The following is a 23,379-nucleotide window of genomic DNA, read 5'->3' on the forward strand; positions in this document are numbered from 1 at the left end:
GAGTGAGTGAAAATGGCCTGAATGAGCCATGGTGCTTATTGGCTGATTTCATGTGATGTCACTTCCGCTATATATGGAAATGGGTGAGGCCGAAGAGCGAGGACTTGCTGTGCACACCATCTATATGGGCCATCTGTCGCACTGAGCTACACTTCGGGGGTCTGAGTTATCAGTGCTCATCGTCAGGGTGACGGATGTGGAGGAGCGTGATCGACAAGGGGTCGGGTGAAGTTCCTGCCTGCAGGACCAGTGAACCAAAACACGTTGATTTGGAAGTAGGAACAAAATGTGTACACTGGCCCACTATGGACAATGATGTTACCCCCCATAGGAGACTGCATCTTTTTCCAAATGAGTTAAAATTGTTCACAGTGAGGAATGTAGTCCGTACAGTTGCAGAGGTTCTTACTGTACTCTTGTGGGGGTTTGAAACCCACAGAAGGCAGCAGCATAAGTCCTATCACAGTATAGTCCGTAGTCTATGCGATAGCCAGTCCAGTGAATTCATGCTTCATGAGTAAATCAGCTTTCACAGAGAAGCACTACTAGCCCTGCCACACGGGGCAGTGTAGAGCAGCAGATAATTATCACCTTCAGTACTCGCACGTATTATCACACTGCATAGGGTCTGTCACATAAGTCTCTGTGCAGTAGTGAAACAGTAAAAATGTTATTAAAAATGTAAGAGCGTTTTTTCATGTCCTTGTGAGGTATCATCACGGTAACAGGTGTAAGGACCTTCAGAAGCTCTACAGTGAGAAAGGGGTATAATGAGCCGGCCTGGTTCAGCTCTACAGTGGGAAAGGGCTATAATGAGCCAGCCTGGTTCAGCTCTACAGTGGGAAAGGGTAAAATGAACCAGCCTGGTTCAGCTCTACAGTGGGAAAGGGGTATAATGAGCCAGCCTGGTTCAGCTCTACAGTGGGAAAGGGTAAAATGAGCCAGCCTGGTTCAGCTCTACAGTGGGAAAGGGGTATAATGAGCCAGCCTGGTTCAGCTCTACAGTAGGAAAGGGCTATAATGAGCCAGCCTGGTTCAGCTCTATAGTGGGAAAGGGTATAATGAGCCAGCCTGGTTCAGCTCTACAGTGGGAAAGGGCTATAATGAGAGAGGCCGCGTACACCTGGTGATAAAGGTACACTCAAGTAGAGCAGCATGACGGAGAGCTTTCTTCTCGTCTCTTGCTCCCTTCTTTTCTTCTCTCCTTCGCTGCCCCAGACTTCCTTCTACCTTTCCGCAGGCCCGCTGCCATCCATGTCGTTCAGCAGGTGCGTTTCCGTGTGTCTCCCCAGACCCCAACACACCTGTGACACGGACAGACAGAGAGACGAAAAAAACAATTCATTTAGAGTCCGGAAGAACTCCCAGGAACACTTTCTATGAACGATCCATCAGAACTACTCTTTCATATGCACAACATTAGAGGTGGGGCACAGATCGTACGCAGTTACGAAAGCGCAATTTCCTTCAGGAACGAACACCTTTAAGATGGCGAAACCGTCATGCAAACAAACAAGAGCGAGAGATCCTGTTCCGCGGCTAATTAGCACTGTTAGCACTATTGCTACTTCCACTGTTCTCACAGCTCTCAAAATCGAGCTCGCTTAGAAACTGCTGAGCACTGAATGGCAGCAGACAGTCTGACCTGCGTGTTCAGTGCTACACATGGGCATCTCCTTGGCACCATCAACCTCAATCAGGACACACGGTAAAACGCCACAGTTTAGAAAGACGATTTAAACAATAAATCCCACGGTGTATATAAAACATGCTATACATTTAAGCAGGCCACTTTGGTCCAACGTGATGAAAAAGTATAACAGGCTATTTTTTAAGGGCAGAAAAATGACAGTCAATCTAATCCCTGACGACCAGCTGATTGACAACAAACTTGTCTTCTCATATTTTTTTTTTTAAACAATGGGAATAAAAACGTGAATGTGACCTGCGACAGAGTTGAGAGTGCTACTGTGATTGGCTGCTTTACTCAATTAACCCTTTAATGAATCATAATTGGCTGAAGCACGCAAGGAAGCTGACCAATAAAGTTAAGAAGGTTACAATGCTGTCAACAGAACCACTGACAAGAATCGGTGATGTAACAATAACAATCAATTTGCTTACTGCTAATAGCATTAAAAACCTGTTAGCAGTGAGATAATAATTACATTATGTGTATACTATGGATATTTACAAGCAAAAAATGATTGATTTAGATGTCAGCCACACATAACCTATTTAATAAACATGGAAATGACCAGCATTCTTTTCTGAAACCAACTGTTCTCTCTGTTTTTGCTCTGCGCATTGTAAAAAATTACACTTGGACTGTCATAGGGGCACTAGTTTAGAGAGTATTTTTCCCAAGTGCTATTCAGTTATCCCACAGCAAGAGGGCAGTAGAGCCTTATTATCAGTTCATTTACACGTTGCCCTTCCCCAGTAATCTACACCAATTGGCACTAACTAGGCACAGTGATTTACAGTAATGTTATCACACTGTCAAGTGCTGCTTTAGGAACAAAGTAAAACAGTAATATTTGTTTAGGCAAAGGGAAGTAGACAAACTGCAATACTATTACCTGCATATGATCATTAAATCAAAGACTAATAACAATGAAATCATTTTACAAGCGACGTAGGCTTATACGAATGAAAGTCTAAAACAGATGAACTCAAATAAATAAGCAAAGTTAAAATTTAGTGATTACATTTAATCATGGTCAGTTCTCTGTCACTCTTCGGCAGTGCTTAGTGTAAATTTGTTCTCGTTCTGCATGAACAGAGTCGGACGGAAAGAACAAGCTGGGTACTGCGGTCTGCTCAAAATTCCTTGAGTGTCAGTTGGGCGCCTAGTTTGTGAATCAGTAATTTAAATTTAACTGGTTCAGAAGTTAGGCCACAGCGCTTGTCAAATCCAGGAATCCAGCGGCAGTGTCATGTGATTTCGCGGTCAAGCCTAGTGCAACTTTCCGCTGGGACAACGCGCTACACGCACAAATTTCTCAACTTTCAGGACACTACTCTCTTAAACTCCACTGGCCGGCGTCACAAGGTGAACACCGCGTTAAAATGAACGGCGTTTGGTGTTCAGCTGAGTTTTATTGTACGCTTTCAACATTCGCATTACACAAGACAAATGCAATTAGGTCCATATCGTTTAAATTAACCTCAAAGTACAAAAGGCACGGTTTGATGCCATCTACAAATGAGCTAGAACTTTCGGCATCAAGGTTCATATTGTCGCCAATGATAACTCAAACCGAATACCATTGGTTTTCCTCGTAGACCAAATCAATGTTTACTTTCATAACAAGATTCAAGGCAGGGGTTCGATGATATGCGTTTCCATGGCGTAACACAAAATACAGAAAACAATCATAATTTCCCAGATGAACGCCACATGCACATCGTTCGAGTTCAGTCCTCGGACGCCTGAATCGGAATCGGCAGCTTGGTCTGTTTGTTCTCAGAGGTGAATATGAGCACACTGAACATCGCTGGAAATGGGGCGAGCATTCATTCCCCTTTCCCACAATTCCCTCACTCTGAAACCCCCGCAGCAGAGGATTGTGGGATACCAACAGTGGGCCGGCCGGGAGTAACACTATTGGCCGCCCCCCTAAAAGAAGCTGCTGATCCGGTGCTTACCCTGCCACTGATGTCCACACAGGAAACACCCAGGGCAATCAGACACAGCCAGGCCTGCAGAGAGAGAGAGAGAGAAAGAGAGAGGGGGATGGAGAGAGAGAAAGAGAGAGAGTGTGAATACACATTCCATGAAAATGCGTGTTAATCACGGCAGGATTCCCTAACGCCTTGCGTGGCGCTTGATTGAAAATGTGTTTTTTTTTTCCTTCGCTTATTCTCAAATAAACTTTTAAACTGGTGGGAGGGCTGAACACTTCAGAGTCTGCGTCAGCTCACGCAGGCTTTTCGCCTAAAGTGTTAAAGAGATTATTTAACAAAAACAAAAAAGAGAAGCGTGAATTACAAACGGCTACACGGGGCTGTGACGTGTTGGGCTGTCCCGGCAAGAACGAATGTCATGTTTCCATCTTAAACAAACAGCAAACTGCAATGAACTCGGCGTGCTAAACTGTTAGCAACGTCAAATGTTGCGCTCGACACTGCTGCACTTGACAGTGAAGGACCCGGCGAGTTAGCATGTAGCGTTGCACCACGCGGCCCATTCGTCTCATTGTGTCAGAGCGACCCCTGCAGTCAGTCTGCTGCCCCGCAGTCTGCCTGCGCTGGCTGCGCGCTGAGAGCGCTCTCCGGACGCAGAGCCTGCGCAGCTCGGCCCGGGTGAACTGCAACGGCTGGCAAAGCTTGCTTTGGAGGAGAGCGCGCGCTGGCATCTACTCGGTTTCGGGAGAACCCTTCACCAACGAGATGAACTCAACCACCTGTTCCAAACTGGGAGAATGTGACGCTACAAGCTATGTGTGTGTGTGTGTGTGTGTGTGTGTGTCTGTTTTCCAAGGACTTTCAAGGATCCTTGCTGTAACATGTAGCCATGTGAATTTTTAACTTTGGCTTAAACATCCAAATTCCAGGTTCGTTTTCGTATTAGCCAGGCAAATTTTGAGTTCCGGAATTTTGGGTTCGAATTTTCGGACCCGACGCCGGACGACGGAATCGGAGACGCTCACCAGGTAGCCCACGAAGCCCAGGTAGGCGACGGAGAGGAAGGCGGCCAGCACGTACAGCCACACGCTGTCCAGCGCGGAGACGTACACCACCACAAAGTACATGTTGATGGCGCAGACCACCAGGACGACCACGCCGCCGCCGATCTTCCACACTCTGCCGGGAGAGAGAGAGAGAGAGAGAGAGGGGGAGAGGGGGGACAGAGAGAGAGAGAGAGGGGGAGAGGGGGACAGAGAGAGGGAGAGAGAGAGAGTGACGTCACTTACACGCCGACGTCTCACTTCGCTGCGCTTGTGAGGGAACACGCTGACAAGCCGAGGACCCCAACATTACACCCCAACACCGCTCTCTCGGTGCGGCTGCCGGGTCGCTGGGACACACTTACAGGCCGTTGGCGAATTCACCCATCACGGAGGGCAGGCTGGTGAACGTCAGGATCGGGATCAAAGCAAATGGCAACTGTGAGAGAGAGAGAGAGAGAGAGAGAGAGAGCGACAGAGAGAGAGAGAGAGAGAGAGAGAGAGAGAGAGAGAGAGAGAGAGAGAGAGAGAGAGAGAGAGAGAGAGAGAGAGTGAATACACACACCATGGAAATGCACGTTAAACACCACAGGATTCACTATGATGTCCCCAGCATGGGGCTTTACATGTCCCAGTTCCCACCCTAATTTGGAACATCCGCTCGACTGTTTGCAGCCACATTCATGCGCAATCCCCGCTGTTGATCTGGGAGAGTGCAGTCGCACGCGGCCGTTCTCCTGTGAAACGCGTGGCGTCACCGGCCTTTTTCACACCGCAGATCCCAGCCGAGCTCTCCGAACGGAGGCAAAAAGACATTTCATACGCAGTTCACCGGCACCCGGTCGACCAGCAGGGGTCACTAAAGAGCAATGAAACACCTCCTAGCCGATTTAAATCCCCTGCACTCTGGGAGATGCATTTTCCGTTTCCCAGTTCTCATTTGGAAAAGGAATTTGTATTCAGAAAAAAGGAAACTGTACCATCCTGTTCATAACTTAAAAAAAGTATACATGCTTATCTTGTTACCCAAAAAAAAAAGATTGCACAGTGTCTTTGGCATTTTCGATTTCAACAATAAGATTGTTTATACTGTTTCTAAATGACCGTGACCAGGGCCCAGGTTTGAGGTCCCAAGCAGCCGACCCCCCCCCCCCTTCCCCCCCCTCCCTTACCTGCATGCTCTGCAGCACGTTGAGGAAGTCATTCATCCCGGTCAGGTGCTGTACATCCTGAAAGATGGCCACCAGCAGGGTGGGGGTGATGGCGATGGAGCGGGTGAGCAGCACTCTGGCGAAACGGGACCAGCGCAGATTCAGAAAACCCTGGATCACGTCCCGGGGCGGGGCGGGGCGGGGCGGGGCGGGGCGGGGCGGGGCAGAGCAAACAAATAACTCAGTAAACCTGAATCAATTCAACCAAAACAAGCTGGAGCTAATGCGGTCTCTGCAGGGACACGGTGAGGGAACTGGTCATGCCACCAGAAGGTTGCAGGCTCAAATCCCAAGTGGAACACAGCAATTGTGCTTAAACTAAAAACTGACCTGAATGCTAAACATCCCGCTCACCCAGACATCTTCCTAAAACACACTTTAAAAAAATACATAAAGCCATGTTTGCATCTCTGACAGTGACAGGCTCCTGTGCAGATGTGTATGCAAATGACCCACTCTTAACATAATCTAAAACACATTTACTCTTTCAGAACTACGAAATGTAAAAATGTATTCAGGGTTAAGCTTCCCCTTATACATGCATTTTATTTTATTTTAGTAATTTATTTGACAGGGACAGAACACAGGTACAGCACTTGGCTGTCTCAGAACTAGCTATGACATTACCACATCAAGACACTGGGTGGCATGTCAATTCATAACTACTCGTAAGTAGGCTAAATCTACTGTAGAAATAGCAGTCCACGCAAAAAAAGATCCTGCGTTCAACAAGGAACGCACCTGAACTCGAATTTATAAAACTGTAGATGCAAATCCCCAAATGTTTGCGCCAAAATAAACGGTGAGTAGCACAAGTGTCTGTCGTCCCAGAACAGGAAACGATAAAAAAAGACCACAAGCAGACAGTGGTACAGTAAATACAACAAGCATCAGAAACGTACAACCAACACTGCACGTGCGTGTGCTACGCGTGTGCTGCGCGTGTCCTGCGCGTGGGCGTGAACGCGCTTCCGAGCGCGGCGCTACGCTACGCTACGCACCTCCATCACAAACTGCCCCGAGTACGTCCCCGTCATGGTGGAGCTCTGTCCCGCCGCCAGGATCCCCACCGCCCAAATGTACAGCGCCGCCGGCCCGAAGAAACAGCCCAGCACCAAGCCCTGTGTGATTGGCCGAGAGAGAGGACGGGGGGGCGGCAGTGAGCGAGCGGGCGGGCGGGGCCAGGACCCCGTGCCCCTCCCCTCTGCTCTTTAATGACAGGAGCCGGCTTACCCCTTTGTAGATGTCCACCTGCAGCGTCTCGTTATTCTGGGGGAACAGGTCCATGTGCAGACCGCCCGTCTGGTTGCAGATCTCATTCTGAGGCAGGAAAGAAGGAGAAGGGACGGAGGGAAAGAGAGAGAAGGGCGGCGAGAGAGGGAAGGGAACAGGGGACCATCGGAAAAAATGTCAAACAGTCAATAAGACGACTGAAGAGTCTTGACTTAGCCAGATTTAAGCTCGTACAAACGGCTTCTATTGCACAGGCAAACCACCACGTGGACCAAAGAAATCGGTAGAAACATCAGCCTGTCTTCAATCAATATTTGTTCTTAACATTTGACAAAGAAGTAAACGCAAAACGATTCTTTTCATTGTTAATCAAAGTTAAGGACGAATGTCGATAGAACCCCAGCCATTGATTTTTTGGAGCTAACGCCTGAATGTGGCCTTTAAGGTGAAAAGGCAAATATTGCGCTCTGAGTATTTCAGTGACCCCCGCCCCCCCCCGCCCCCCGCCCCCCGGGCGTCCTCCACACGCACCACTTCAGAATTCCTGCGTCCGAAGATGGCCTCGGCAAACACGGCCACCACGAAGACGTTGATGAGGAAGGAGAGGAACAGGGCGATGGCCGACTCGATGAAGAAGTACTTGTTGGCCTCCTTCACCTTCTCCTTGCAGGAGCGGTCGATCTCCCGGGACTACGGCAACAAGGGCGACAGAAAAAAAGCACGCTTAACCATGTTGCCTCGGCAACACAAAGACCCTCTTCTTGTCTACCAGGAAACGGGGGAACTGGGCTCAGGCAGTGGACCACCATATCCACCGGGGTCAAATCACAGAAGGAGTCAGACATCTCCAAGCTCCTTTTCATTATTTATGTAGCTACTTAATAATGCGTGCTCATTTATGTGCCACCCAGTAGGTGTGGCCTCCAGTCAGCACTGGCGGTATTTGATACCAGACAAAGATAGTGTAGAGTACCAAGCTACTCCTTACCACTGTTACCCCAGGTTTGCTAATGTGGGGTGCAAGGCCAGGGTATTCTGAGAGGCGTAGATTACATTACATTTGTCGGACGCTTTTATCCAAAGCTACGTGCAGTAAGTGGCAAACGCGCTGTGATAAATGTGCTGTAAACTGTGCCACAGGTATATTCTGATTTGATTTTATTAACAGCAGAGCTGTCAAACCCCACAGCGTCTGCAGGCACGTGCGGTTTCCCTTCAGTCAGCAGCCAATCAAAACCTCGATAACAAGGCGTGTGGACTCTTTAGCCAATCACCGACTGAAATGAGCTGAAAGTTAACACAGTGGAAAGCAGCAGACACGGCGCCCCCTCCAGGACGGGAGTCTGACAGCCCTGATTTAGAGGGTCTCTGAAAGCAGTGCCTCAGCGGGGGGCGTGCTCTCCGTGGGGGGGGGGGGGGGGGAGGGGCGCCGCACCTTGACGAGCGCAGAGTGCAGGTAGATGTTGTGCGGCATGATGACGGCGCCCACGACGCCCACGGCCTGCTGCAGCTGCACGGGGCCGCAGCCCTGGCAGTACGGCACGAACATGCCCGTCAGCAGCTTCCCCTGGTCCGGCCTCACCGTCACGTACTGAGGAAACACCGCCCCGGGAGTCACACGCGGCCAATCAGAGCACACACACACACGGCACAGCCAATCAGAGCACACACACACACACACACACGGCACAGCCAATCAGAGCACACACACACACACACACAGCACAGCCAATCAGAGCACACACACACACACATACGGCACAGCCAATCAGAGCACACACACACACACATACGGCACAGCCAATCAGAGCACACACACACACACACGGCACAGCCAATCAGGGCACACACACACACACACACACACACACACGGCACAGCCAATCAGGGCACACACACACACGGCACAGCCAATCAGAGCACACACACACACGGCACAGCCAATCAGAGCACACACACACACGGCACAGCCAATCAGGGCACACACACACACACACAGCACAGCCAATCAGGGCACACACACGCACACACACACACGGCACAGCCAATCAGAGCACACACACACACACAGAGAACAGCCAATCAGAGCACGCACACACACACACACGGCACAGCCAATCACAGCACACACACACGTAGCATAGCCAATCAGAGCATATTCTAGCACAGTACAGCCAATAGGAAGGTGCACACCTGTATGTGGAGCGCACCCAATGAGAGACACCTGCAGAGCAGAGCCAATTAGAGCACAAGCCTGCACAGCCAATTAGAGCACACACCTGCACAGCACATCCAATCAGAGCACCTGCATGCAGAACACAGCTCAAGTACATGTACGCACAGCATAACCGATCAGGCACCCGCTCGCTCGCTCACTCGCACGCTCACACGCTGACCGTGGGGGCCAGTCCTCAGGACTCACCTCATATCCAAAGGTGATGGCCATGATTGTGATGAGAAAACCAAAAAAGGCCTCCAGCTTCCTGAGACCTGGAGAAACAGACACACTGTCACTGTCTGATCATTCTGCTATCCAGGTACCTAACGACAGAGAACCCAGCATAAACTCACAACTATGAACTGCCCTGCCTGTCTGAAAGTGTCGGGAGAATGCAGGTATCTTTACACAAAGATGTTATTAAGACAGAGGGAGGCAGTCCCATGCAGTGCTGGGGGAAGGAACGGTTTTATTATTCCCAATCTGCAGTGGCATTATTTACTGTAATAATGTGTGTGCGCCACCGTGAGGCGCTGCAGGGGCAGACCCACCGTACTTGTCCAGGAACAGGAAGACGAAGGTATCGATGATGGTGATGAGGACGCCTCCCCAGAGCGGGATCCTGCAGGGGCGAGAGAAAGACGCAGGGCTCTCACCGACCCTTTAATATATCCACCCTCGCCTCCTCGGTCCTCGCCCGGCCTTGGCTGAGGAGGGGCGGGGCGGGGCGGGAGGCGGGGCAGGACGGGCGGAGCTCACCTGCCAGCGGAGAGGAGGCTGAAGGCGATGGCGCAGCCGATGACCTCCTGCATGTCGGAGCCAATGATGGCCAGCTCCACCATCAGCCACAGGATTATACGCGGCACCTGGGGAGAGAGAGGGGGGTAGAGTCAGAGAGAGAGGGGGGTGTAGAGAGAGAGAGAGAGGGGGGTGTAGAGAGAGAAAGAGCGGGGCATAGAGGGAGAGAGAGAGAGGGGGGCATAGAGAGATGATAGGGAACTGAGAGGGCGTTGGGGGTATTTGGAGAGGCATATGGAGAGTGGGTGTAGTATAGACTGTGGGCAGGACATGTACAGAGTAGGTGGGCATATATAACGCGGGCAGGAACACAGGCAGAGTAAGGCAGGCACAGACAGGGAGAGAGAGAGCCACAGGGAGTAGGCGGGGCAGCTATAGAGAGGGAGGAGCTACAGTGACTAGGCGGGGCAGCTATAGAGAGGGAGGAGCCACAGTGAGTAGGCAGGGTAGCTATAGAGAGGGAGGAGCCACAGTGAGTAGGCGGGGCAGCTATAGAGAGGGAGGAGCTACAGTGACTAGGCGGGGCAGCTATAGAGAGGGAGGAGCCACAGTGAGTAGGCAGGGCAGCTATAGAGAGGGAGGAGCCACAGGGAGTAGGCGGGGCACATACCCAGAGTGCAGGGTACATATCCAGGGACACAAGGAGAGAGTGGAATGCAGACAGTGGCTGGGGCATTGAGAGAGTGGGGTGGAGAGGGGGTGTCGGTGATGGAGTAAGACGGGGGAGGTACGGGGACGGACGGGCGGACGGCGGACAGGGCGGTACTCACGGCGCGGTACTGCCGATTGCACATCTCGGCCAGGTGCATGGCCGTGACCACGCCCAGCCGGGCCGCCAGCCGCTGCAGCAGGAGCCCGATGACGGTGGACACCAGGAGCACCCACAGGAGCTGAGGGCCAGGGGGGGGGGGGGGGGAGGGCAGAGTGATACGTTGGCTCATTATTTATGCACACGCTCATAACATTCACTTACTTATGTATGTGTGTTCAGCAGAAGGTCTAACCAGGGCTGGACTTTAGGGGATTTTATCAATGTGCTGCTTTCATGTAGGCTTGTATAGCCCACAGCACACAAGATGCGGATAAATATGTGTGCTTCCTTTGTTCAAGTACACATACAGGAAAAGAACACAATGTCCTTTTTCATGCCTAAGCATGCTAGAGGTATGACAAGGCATACCTATGCTTTACGTATATGCACTTCAGGTTCACTTCTGATTGGCTGCCCACTAAACAGTCACATCACTGATTGGTTACACTGTAAGTGGCATGTTAACTCGCATGATAAACATATTACCAAATCTTCCTGTAAGCAGCAGTATGAAACCTTTATGGGAAAAAAACTTTAATAAAAATAATGAACTGAACAAAATGGTCTTAATATCATAGTAGTTACATTACATTACATTATGTTAGTTGCATTCCTTGGCCCTTTCTGTACAACATAATTATTTAAAAATGACGACATCGTTTGGCTGGCTGTCATACTGCTGCAAAACAAAAAGCAGAGAACAGACCGCAGAGAACAAAACCTCCTGTTCACAAGTGCACCTCCCATGTTGCCACACACCCACTCACACTGTCCCAGTAACAGCTGGAGCTGCCCCTTTTGGCAGGGGTAGGAAACCCTGTGCCTGGAGAATCACATCTTTTACAATCCACCTGCCTCAAATAGCAAATTAGCTCTAATGGTTTAGTCATATGCTAGACTGTGGTTTCATATACATACACTAAAACAGCTGTCATTTATTAAATGTGCAGTAGGTAAGTTTGGTTGTAGAACACTTTTGTGCAAACTTGGTTAAATTTCCTTTACATCCTGACAGATTAACAAACGACACGGTCTAAGAAAAAAAATAATAAATCTGGTCCCTCTGACTGGCCCAGGCTCTGAAATCAGGCACACCAAATTTGCCTGAATCTTAACAACCAATCAGGATAGTTCTTTGCCCTGCCTGCCTGTCAATCACGATATGCATTCACAGACACAACAGAGCCAGATCAGAGAGGGTGGGCCGGGCTACATAACAGCAGAGCAGAGGTAACGTTACTGCAGGGATAGTACTAAAGCCAGACCTCTAAATGACATGAAGCTCCGGTGCTGTCTTCTCATCTTACGTTTAATAGGTTCAAAACTATATTTCACGCTGAATTTGACACGAAGACACACACAACTCTTTTGAGTACAAGTCTAAATCTAGCTCTCTCTTGCTCGTGTCTCCAAACATACATACTGCACTTCTAACTGATGAATCAATATGACTAAAAGGTTAAGTTACATGAATGATTTGATTAATGAAATAATTAGAAGCAGAGGTTGAGAGGCGATGCAGAACCGGGTGAGAGCCACCAGGAGCGGGGTCCCCCGCCCCTCCTCTCACTGCCGTCACCAGGAGCGGGGTCCCCCAGCCCTCCTCTCACTGCCGTCACCAGGAGTGGGGTCCCCCAGCCCTCCTCTCACTGCCGTCACCAGGAGCGCAGACCGAACCCACTAACCGATCCGGTACCTTGAACTCTGCCTTGGCCCCGGACTGCAGGTCCGACTCGATGTTCCCCGGGTCCAGGTAGGCGATGCTCATCAGGAACCCGGGTCCGGTGAACGCCCACAGCTTCCGAAAACTGAACCCCGTCTGAGAGCATCCGGGGGAAAGGGGGAGAGGGGGCAGGCTGAGCCAACCAGACCACCCAGCACACCGCTGACCGATCAATCGCTCGGCCCATCGACCAATCAAATTCCTCATGCACTGCACCCTTCACAAAGGTCTTGTCAAAAAGCCTGATGTGAAGTCACAGGGTCACTGCCGATGGTAGCCATTAATACATAAACTTACTGAGAAGCAGAAAACATGTAAACATGCAGCTAAGCACATTAACACGAAGTTAAGCACCATATTAGGTGCAAAAGAGAGACTGAAAAGTAGTGATTCAGGTAGCAAATACACTCACCGGCCACTTCATTAGGTACACCTGTTCAACTGCAAACTGCACCCATTAACGCAAATATCTAATCAGCCAATCACGTGGCAGCAACTAAATGCATTCAGGCACGTAGACATGGTCAAGACGATCTGCTGAAGTTCAAACTAAGCATCAGAACGGGGAAGAAAGGTGATTTAAGTGACTTTGAACGTGGCATGGTTGTTGGTGCCAGACGGGCTGGTTTGAGTATTTCAGAAACTGCTGATCTACTGGGATTTCCACGCACAACCATCCGTAGGGTTTACAGAGAATGGTCCGAAAAAGAGAAAATAACCAGTGAGCGGCAGTGCTCTGGGCAAAAATGCCTTGTTGATGGCAGAGGTCAGAGGAGAATGGCCATACCGGTTTGAGCTGATAGAATGGCAACAGTAACTCAAATAACCACTCGTTACAACCGAGGTATGCAGAAGAGCAACTCTGAATGCACACCACGTCAAACCTTGAAGCAGATGGGCTACAGCAGCAGAAGACCATACCGGGTGCCACTCCTGTCACCTAATGAAGTGGCCGGTGAGTGTAGGTTTGAGGATAATTGTAGATGTGGTACAGGGGCCAGTAAAGCCATGATAACTGATGCTGTTTAGCATCAGAGTTCAGCGCTAGGTAAGCCAGGATTCATTCAAACAGGTGCTTTTTTTTTTTGTTTTACATGTGGCGATTGCTGGACTCGTGACCACCAGGAAAACGCCCTTCCCACCCAAAGCCCCGCCCATCTACCATACCCCACTGCTCTCCTCTGGAATGGGGACCTTCTCCTCAAAGTAGGTGGAGAAGAGCTGATTTGGTGATTCTGAGTGGCCTGGGGGCGGAGTTTCATCATTCTGTAAGTGTGTGGACCAGATGCCATTCTCCTGAGAAAGACTACCTGTATGAGAGAGAGAGAGAGAGAGAGAGAGAGAGAGAGGGGGAGAGAGAGAGAGAGAGAGAGGGAGAGAGAGAGAGAGAGAGAGAGAGAGAGAGAGAGAGAGAGAGAGAGAGAGAGAGAGAGAGAGAGAGAGAGAGAGAGAGAGAGAGAGAGAGAGAGAGAGAGAGAGAGAGAGAGAGAGAGAGAGAGAGAGAGAGAGAGAGAGAGAGAGAGAAAGGAAGAGGGAGAGAGAGAGAGAGAGAGAGAGAGAGAAAGGAGGGGGGGAGAGGGAGAGAGAGAGAGAGGCATGCTTTATAGCCTATATGCAATATTTCCTTTGTTTAGGAAAGACCTATATCAAGATTTATATCAATTATTGATATACCCCATTTATCAATTATTTATATAATACTAACACAAACAATTGAGAAGAAAAACTAACATTAAATTCAAACACAAAAAAATGGAAAGAGACAAGGAAAGTGGAGAGCGGGAGAGAGATAAAAGGAAAGAGGGAGGGGAAGGCTGGAGATTGAGAAAGAGAGAAAGGAAGAGACAAAATAGGTTTGGAATTCTGCACCATTATTTTGGTCTCAACATAATTATGCTGGATCAAGTGGTACTGCAGGGATTTCCCCCTGCAAAGACACACGCACACAAACACACACACAAGCACGCAAGAACACTCACCCGCACACAAGAATGCACACAAGCGCATACACACACACAAGCACACAGACAAGCACACAAGGATGCACACAGACAAGCACACACACACACACACAAACAAGCACGCAAGAACACACACCCGCACACAAGAATGCACACAAAAGCACACACACACACACACAAGAACGCACACCCGCACGCACACACAAACACACATACAAGCACGCACACCCGCACACAAGCACACACCACACACACACACACAGACATACACACACCCGTACACAAGCACACACCACACACACACATACAGACATACACACACCTGCACACAAGCACGCACACACACACACACACTGGTGTACAAGGGCAACCAGCACAGAGAAAGGCAGTATGGTGCCGTCAAGATAGCAAACAGGCTGGGAGACAAGATTACACAGCAGGTTTGTTCAGTCAGGTGTTCATTTGGGAATTTACAGTGTTACTTGCAGAACAGTGCCCTTTTTTTTGCCAAAGTCAATAAGTAAGGTGTACAGACACCTTTAAATCCCACCTGGCTGAGCTCTATGCAATTAAACTCTATCCACAGGAAGGAAGTCCAGTGCACATGCAGTGGCTCCAGTCCACAGGCACGACATCTCATAAAACACAAATTGGCTGAAACCCTTCAGCATCTACGACCGGAAGGTTATGGGCCATTATCAAAGAGATAATATATTATGGCATTATAAGCTCCCAGTAAAATGCTTACTCAAGGTGAGCTGCCAACAATGAGCTTTATGGAAAATGATGAACCCTATGAACCAATCAGACCAGGCTCCCGACAGCAGGAGCAATCTGGCTGGCTAAAATCAGTGAGTGACTGACGACATATTATAGCTCCACAGACGCAGTGGATGTAACACCACAGATTCTAGGCTATATATTGCCCAGATTCTCAACTCCTGTGTCCTCTCCACTGCTTATCTACACGACTTTCCACTGCTATATTCCAGATTATGAATATTCATGAAAAGGCAGGCCCAAGGATTGGACATCCATACCCCAGTACTGTCCTTCTCCACACCCTGGATATGAATATAGATAAGCGGGATCAAGTCGGGAATGTTTCCAATTCAAAAGCAAAATAACTTCCAGAGTGACACACAGCTGAACTCCTGGTGAGTGAGTGGAATTGGTGGTTGTACCAGGGTCAGGAAAGGAACTAAACTCTCAGTGGGGAGGCGGGCTCTGACAAGATTCTGCTCAGGTTACCTTCCGACAGCTCCACTTCCTGCTCTGTTGCCATGGCACTGGGGGGGGGGGGGCAGGGGGCAGACGGTAATGTTCCTGGGGGCGGACGCCCTGCCTGGAAGGGTAACAGAGGGCGTTACTGGCCACACTGGGCCCTCAGAGACGCTTATGGGGTCACATGGGCCCCTCGTGAACACCCTACTACACAGACCGAGAGAACAACCGTCCAGCAGGTTTCTCTTCCAGCAGAGCCCAGCCAACCTGCTGCTGGAAGAGAAACCTGATATATGAGAGAGAGAGAGAGAGAGAGAGAGAGAGAGAGAACAAACAGTGCTGGGTGAAAGAGAAAGAGGAAGGAATGAGAAAGAGTCACCAAGGGAGAGACAGAAGAGAGGGAGAGCAGGAAAGAAATGTAAAACTCGTGTGATGATTCATCCCCTAGTGTTGCAAGCCGACAGCGAGACTTAGCCCGCGCAGACGTTAACCCTTTAACCTTCAAAAAATGTCTAAAAAGCCCTTTATTTCACATTCATTTACACACATAACAAACCTTCAAGAAAACAACCGGACGAAAAAAAAACAAACAGAGCTGAATAGTCAACTCACATCCGTTGCGTCGTTTAGCATGTGCGTGCACCTTACAAATCACGTCAGCACCACAGAGCACTGCACTCACAGCACACTTTCAGAAAAACAATTTCTTTTAAAACTATGAAAACTGAGGATAAACCGTCATCAGAAACATGATGTCTAAGTTCTAACTGCGCACATCTACGTGGGTTATAGGAATGATGAGATAGCCTACAAGATTAGCTTGCCAACAGAATACAGGCAAATTAAAAGTTTGAATATGTTACCTGAAAAACAACGCAGACTACATTTTGGGGAAACCTCCAGCCAACCTTGACTCACAATCCCTAATAACATTTATTAGTGATGTAGGCTAAGCTTTGGGTGTTCTCCAGAAACACGAGAACCAGAGAAGAGACCTTTTTTTTACCAAGGGGTGGGTTTAAACGATTGCAACATTGCCACGATTTTCCGGCTTACTGTGGTTAGACCATAGACTGTACAAAAATAGGGCTAGACATTGTTTTTAAAGTAGGCTAGTTTCCAAACTGGTGGAAGCTGGCAATAAGGTGCTGGGACAGGCCTCTGCCTTGTATAAGACACCTGGAATTGTGTGTGGAAATTTTTTTTAATTAAAAATTACATACATGCCTGTCGCAAATTTCTGTAATGCTTTTTCTCCCTTTGGAATATCCATTTGTGCGTATACAGGCACTGGGGTCTCTTCCAGAGAACGATATGCCAATCACTGCTTCACATCATGCTGCAGCTTGCAAGCTGGTTCACCCAGACAAGAGCCAGAGGAAGACACTTCCTTAGTGGCTCAACAGGTGGACTTGCAGGAGCCCGATGGACCAGCAGGGGTCACTGGTCAGCAACACTACGGGCCAGACACTGGACCATAGGGCCTATCCATGCACTGGAACAGTGCCTAAACAGATACCAGACCATAGGGCCCATCCACGCACTGGAACAGTGCCTAAACAGATACCAGACCATAGGGGCTATCCACGCACTGGAACAGTGCCTGAACAGAAACCAGACCATGGGGCCCATCCATGCACTGGAACAGAGCCTAAACAAATACCAGACCATAGGGCTCACCCATGCACTGGAACAGTTTCTTATCAGAGACCAGACTGCGCAGCAGAACAGAATTTTAACAACACAAGCTGCCTTGCTGCCCCAACTCCATTTTAACAATACCTTGGGAACTACTGCACGCAAAAAGGTTAAGGCACTCCAGCAGGTTAAGGAAGCTCTGAATTCCCACATTCCCCTGCCATTTTACCCCTTTTGGTCTCAGTCCAACACGGCCCATGAATCCCGCAAAGGTACACCACTAAACAAGCACAGACACACCCATTACATTACATTACATTACATTATAGATTCTTAGCAGACGCTCTTATCCAGAGCGACTTACAACAAGTGCATTACAAAAACTCAGAGACAAGCGCTTTACAACATTCCTGCAAGAGAGCTACAATAGGTATAACTTTGCAAAAAAGTGTGAATTGTACCCCTTTTTTTTTTTTTTTTTTTTTTTTTTTTAAATATATATAAATTCCCACCCCCCACCCACCTAGTTGTAGATGAACCTAGTTACATGAAAATTAACTAAAACCCACAATTGCACCCTGGTTTAAGAGCTTGGGACAGAACCAGCAGGAGAGCTCAGTTAAATATCTATCACTGCAACAGACAGTTTCATATTTTCCCCATAAGTGAAATGTGGCTGTGCTATGAGTTCCAAAGATCCTGTACCAGGGCAGTCTTCTCCATCAACTGAATGGCACCAAGTAGTGAAAATGGTGACTTATCTTCATAAGAAAGCTCACACTAAATTTATATTTTAAATTTAATTTTTGTGCTCAACAAAAATCTGAAATTCCTAAAGCCATTGTAATGAACACAGAGTAGTTCCCAAAATAACAAGAAGCTCCCTTTAACAAAAATCTCTCTTTTTTATGTTGTTTTTGATTTGATATGGTGTATTGCTGTTTATCTTAGTCTTACATTTTTTATCTTTATTCTAGTGCAGTGAATTGACTATGATGTTCTAATAAAGGGGTGTCAAAGTTTCTGTCTCTCTTTCTCTCTCTCTGTCTCTCTTTCACACACACACACACACACACAATTCTACAGAAGTTCCCACAAAAGTTTTGCAAACTCCCATGCTCCCCCGCGCATACACGCACACACAAACAATACTAAAAACACCAGGCATGCAGATTCCTGCCGTTAAATTGTCATTTGCGGCAGTAACATGAAGGCCTGATGTTGGTGGTATTTTCAAATGCCACCCACAGATAAAGAAAAAGCAGTAATGTAACCTAATTAGACGGCCAAATTACATCACAGTTAAGATTGGCCTCAATTTCCCTTAAAAACTACACCCAGTCTACTATACTACCAGTAGACAAGATGAGCCACTGACGCTGGCTATTTCAGCTTCTAATACTACCAGCAGCAACAGGTAATCCAGATCCACAGTAATCATTCCAACGAAGGAATACACATTCACAGAAATAAGTCAGCAATCTGTACAAAGATCATCTTATATTAACAGTGGGGGCTTTATCCGACACCTCTCGTACATTACCACGGAGGAAACAGATTAACTGGAATATTAGGCAACTAGAAGCGATGTACAAATACAACATTTGGTCGTGACTCGTAACTGGAAACTTTACATTACAGCGCGCCAAAACCGACGACCAAGATATAACCTCAAAGAAAAATATTGCGGCAAACTTTTTATTTATTTATTTGTTTATTTATTTATTTAACGGGGGCCATGCACAACACAACCGTTGGGCCAGAGTTAGCTATATAGCTCATTTACATCTGCGGTCCCTGGGCAGGAAGATATTAAAACCAATACAGTACAATACAAACAATTAAAAACAATACAACTGCTAAAATTAAAATGCTGTTTACCACAATGTGAAAAGTGCCGTTCAAAGCTCAAGTTAAGTGGCATACTTTACAAGAAGTGCCACATTCTTGTTAAATAACCCCAAATATTTTCTATAGCCTACTAGACCTAATGCTTTTTCTTGAGATATGAAATATGATTTAGGAATATGAAAAAATATGGACAAAAAATGTCCCCTTCGAATGTGTCGAATTGCACCTATTTCAAGATGAAATGGGTGCGTTCTAGTAACTTCGGTTAAATATCACAGATGATCAGAACAACTAGCCCTTATCTTCATCACGAATGTCTGCTAAATATGGCATAGCCTACACGCTTTTGTTGAAGGTCACAGTCCATAATGTTCCCCCAAAACTAGCAAACTAACGCCGTTAATCCCAATCCAGAGGTAGGCTACACTAGAAGAGCAAAATGCTATTAACATCAGACACAGGATATCATACCAAAAACCTATTCACAGACTCAGTACAATGTTACTGTGCAATAAAGTTTTTTGAAAAAGAAAAAAAAATCACTGACTTTGGGTAAGTACATACAATACAGATTCCTTCCAATGTTGGCCGTAAATGTCATTTATCGAGCAAGTGGCTTATCACGACAATGTTTATAACTTAATATATAGACTACTTTCAAATACACAGGTAGTAGGTGATCTAATTTTTGGACAGTTGGTAGCTGAATACAACGGTTGTCTTTCTAGCCCATAGCTGACTTGAACCGAATCATGTTCATGTGATGAACCTGAACTTTCTATTTCATTTAACTCTGTGAAGTGACTTACCTAGCAGCGCTTCCTGTGCATGAATAGATAACAATTCAATTGTCAATGGTGAAATGATAAACGATTCCAAAATCGCATGAATAATTTACCAAATGTCCAGCAACTAGCTACTACTACGCGACACATCGCCTTCCACCATGCCTGCATGCACATATAACCGGACAGTAAAAATGTAACGCGGCTCTTCAAACACACCCCCCTCTCCCATTATTGGTTGCTCAGATATGTCAATAAAAAAGTAGTGAGAACGCACACAAGACAGCTGATTAATGGTAAAAACAATTATATCGCACACTTCTCTCCATGCAATTATTATTATTATTATTTTAATCACCGATGTGTTCCGGCAATATGCCTTCAGAGTGTAGTAATGGTAGGTATCAGTATAACAGATGCATACCACCGGACTGTAAAAAATGGTAACGCAGCTCTTCGAACACACCCCACTCTCTCATTATTGGTTGCTATTACATGTCATTCACAAGTTTGTTGCCTAGTCTCACCCAATTAAAAACGGAGCAGGAAATACTGTAAAACATATGTTAAATGTTTGTAATACATAAGTCATACTTTCGTCCTTAATAACATCATTAGTCAACTTAAACGGCTAGCTTGAATAGGCTATAGGCCTACTACTGAAGTTTATGATAATACTAAGCTACTCGCTATCTGAAACGTAGCATAACCGGTGGAAAGTAATAATGCGATCACTCACATTTTGTTCGATATTCGGAGCAGTAACTCCTCATTCACGTTTTTTTGTTCCAAATGTGATTTGGAAACCTGATAGAACCTCAAAGAAACTGAATGATAGTTTGCACTCTTTCTTAGCACCGGTATGTTGCTTCTGGAATATTTAGGATATAGGCTAAGCGATTAACATTATTTCTCCTTTGGTTGGGTTTTCTTTTTTCTTTTTTTAAAAACACTTTAGGCGACATTGTTTCACCACAAGCCTTGCAACTGGGTACATAAATAGAAAGGGAAGAAAAATAATTGTTAAGCATGGGCCTATAGTGCATTTGGTTGAAGCATATGTAGTGGTTATATTTGCTGGATAAATCGAAGTAAAGCGCTGACAAAAACAGTATCCTTTCCAGTCTTCGAGCACCCTTCACTCACGATGCTTCACACCTGTTCCGATTATATTGAATATTCTCCGTGTCCTTAAACGCTCCATTCATAAAAACACGTCACTTCCATTCTCCCATTTTTTTAATGTAACGATAATAAATGCTGAATGGCCGTTACAACCACTTCTTGGTTTAATGTGACATGGTTATTATCTCGAGTGCGGTCTGACTAATTTATGTTTAGGGGCAAAGTCGCTTTGTAAAGGGATTATAACCCCCGATAGGAAGATCCAACAGATTTACAGTGACCTGACAACACTACTCAGCAGTAAAGTAAGAAAAAAAACTGCTGCATCCAGTCGTTCTTATTTATATCCAAGAACGTGTCAGCACGTTGGAGAGAGATATTCTGGCATGGTAATATAAACTAGTTATGAGCCTTTCTCAGCCTTTGAAAAAATCAGTTAATTACATATTTAACCAAATGCGCTTGGTCAGGGTAACAACGCCTACATATTTCATATTTGTAATTAAGGGACAAAACATAGAATTTGTTTTTACAGTTCAAGAGGCAAAACACTTTTCTTTATTGACATAAAATGAAAATTGACATTTGCAGTATGTGAGCCTTTGTGTCCCAGGTAGATCCCACAGCAGGTCATTTCTGAGGCTGCTGCATTCCCACCAGAGTCCTGTGAGGGGCGCTGTAGGGTGGTGGTGACACATAAGAGGGGGGTTGGCCAAATATGACTCTGTGGGAGTTTCTCTCCTCCCTGCATGGTCTCTTCTGGGTTTGAGACACACCATAGGAAATTGCAGGCTGTTTCTCCTCCAGGTGCCTAACCCCTCTCAGGTGATGATATTCTCTTGGACACGGCGCCCCCTGCTGGCTCTTATTTCCCCTTCTCTCCACCCACTGAGGAATCCCCCTGCTCTCCTGTGACCCCTGCAGCTTCGCCTCCAGACGCCATTTCTGAGGTAGGGAGTGGTAGTGGCGGTCACCCCAGAGCTCCACCCCCACCCCAGGATTGGCCCATTCACTTTGGCTCCTCCCACCATCTCTCAAGATTGGAGCGCGAGTGGCGTGCGACTCCCTCCTCCTCTGCACCCTGCCATTCTCTAGCTCTCTCTCCACCTCTTGCCCCCAATATTCCGGCCTCCCCTGGGATCGAGGTTGATGGTTCACTGGAAAATGGTGATTGGGCAGCCCGTGCGGATTCCGGCCTAGGACCTCCCCCCAGGCGAGCCTGTGGCTCCTCCCGCCTCTGCTCCGGTGCTGCCGGAAACCTGGAGAGGACGGGGTCTCTCGGTACCTGCCGGAAACATTGCGGGACATTACACCAGCACGTTCACAGCTCCCTGCAATGGAATGTCAGAAGGTTTCAGGGTTTTAATCAGTCTGGGCTGACAAGCTACACTGATTCATTAACTTCAAAGTCAGATTAGAGGGGTAAAGCACACTCTTCTCCCAGTTCAGAGGCTCACAGCTGTGCACTGCGCACATATACACTCATCAGTATTAATTTGGCCACTTACCCGAAGAAGGAAAACAACTGCCATTGCTGGCAAAATTTAATACCGAGGTTAACAACAGCAGCAATAAGACCCGACGAGGCCGTTGGGGTTATTTTCAAAGCATTAGCATTTCATAAGTTCGTTTTAGGGTCTCTGTGAATTTGCTGTCCTGAATGGATTCAGACAGTACTCACATGTGCGAGTTGTCTTGTTCTGCTGAAGCCCCAAATGTAGAATACAAGAGCTGGGGGCCCTGGTTCCCTGTTCCTGACGAGGACTCCATTAGGGTTGATTGGGAAGCCTCGGGCATCAGAAAAACACAGACATATTCTAACTGTGTTGTAATGCACATGCCATATGGCAGAGAGTGACCCCAAAACTGTGCTGACATTGCTTGTCACAAAATGAGCAGCCAGCAGAATAATAATAATAATTCATTGCATTTATATAGCATTTTTCTCACACTCTAAGCTCCTTACAGACAGATGACACCAAGTTATCATTGCCATTATTCAATTGATTTTTTTATTTAATTGAATTTATTTTTTTCAAAATTGATACAAGTTACTGACTTTATCTAAAAAATTGCAGTTGGGAACATTTAAAATCATCAAGAACTGTGCTCAGGCTTGGTGTTCAGT

The 23,379-nt window shown here is 47.2% G+C and overlaps 1 protein-coding gene across 3 annotated transcripts; it reads right to left on the reverse strand.

The window, feature by feature from the left end:
- Positions 1–1,008: 1,008 nt before the first annotated feature.
- LOC118208182 (natural resistance-associated macrophage protein 2-like) lies at positions 1,009–23,091 on the reverse strand. 3 transcript variants are annotated; one of them, XM_035382596.1, is made up of 18 exons: positions 22,933–23,091; positions 20,151–22,536; positions 15,880–15,973; positions 13,835–13,977; positions 12,641–12,763; positions 10,904–11,023; positions 10,095–10,201; positions 9,887–9,957; positions 9,540–9,607; positions 8,553–8,708; positions 7,649–7,807; positions 7,118–7,204; positions 6,886–7,005; positions 5,846–5,995; positions 5,039–5,112; positions 4,656–4,809; positions 3,652–3,705; positions 1,009–1,304 (listed from the first exon to the last, which is right to left on the reverse strand). In XM_035382596.1, the coding sequence occupies exons 3-18, from the start codon at positions 15,911–15,913 to the stop codon at positions 1,227–1,229; spliced, it is 1,698 nt and encodes a 565-aa protein (XP_035238487.1). In that variant the 5' UTR covers positions 15,914–15,973; positions 20,151–22,536; positions 22,933–23,091; the 3' UTR covers positions 1,009–1,226. The 3 variants fall into 3 exon arrangements, with proteins under 3 accessions (XP_035238487.1, XP_035238489.1, XP_035238488.1); XM_035382598.1 differs by lacking the exon at positions 15,880–15,973 and having other exon boundaries at positions 22,933–23,087; XM_035382597.1 differs by lacking the exons at positions 20,151–22,536; positions 22,933–23,091 and adding an exon at positions 16,716–16,844.
- Between the last annotated feature and the right edge of the window lie 288 nt (positions 23,092–23,379).

This window comes from Anguilla anguilla, chromosome 11 (genome assembly GCF_013347855.1).
Source record: "Anguilla anguilla isolate fAngAng1 chromosome 11, fAngAng1.pri, whole genome shotgun sequence".
In the NCBI taxonomy this organism is placed as follows: Eukaryota; Metazoa; Chordata; class Actinopteri; order Anguilliformes; family Anguillidae; genus Anguilla; species Anguilla anguilla.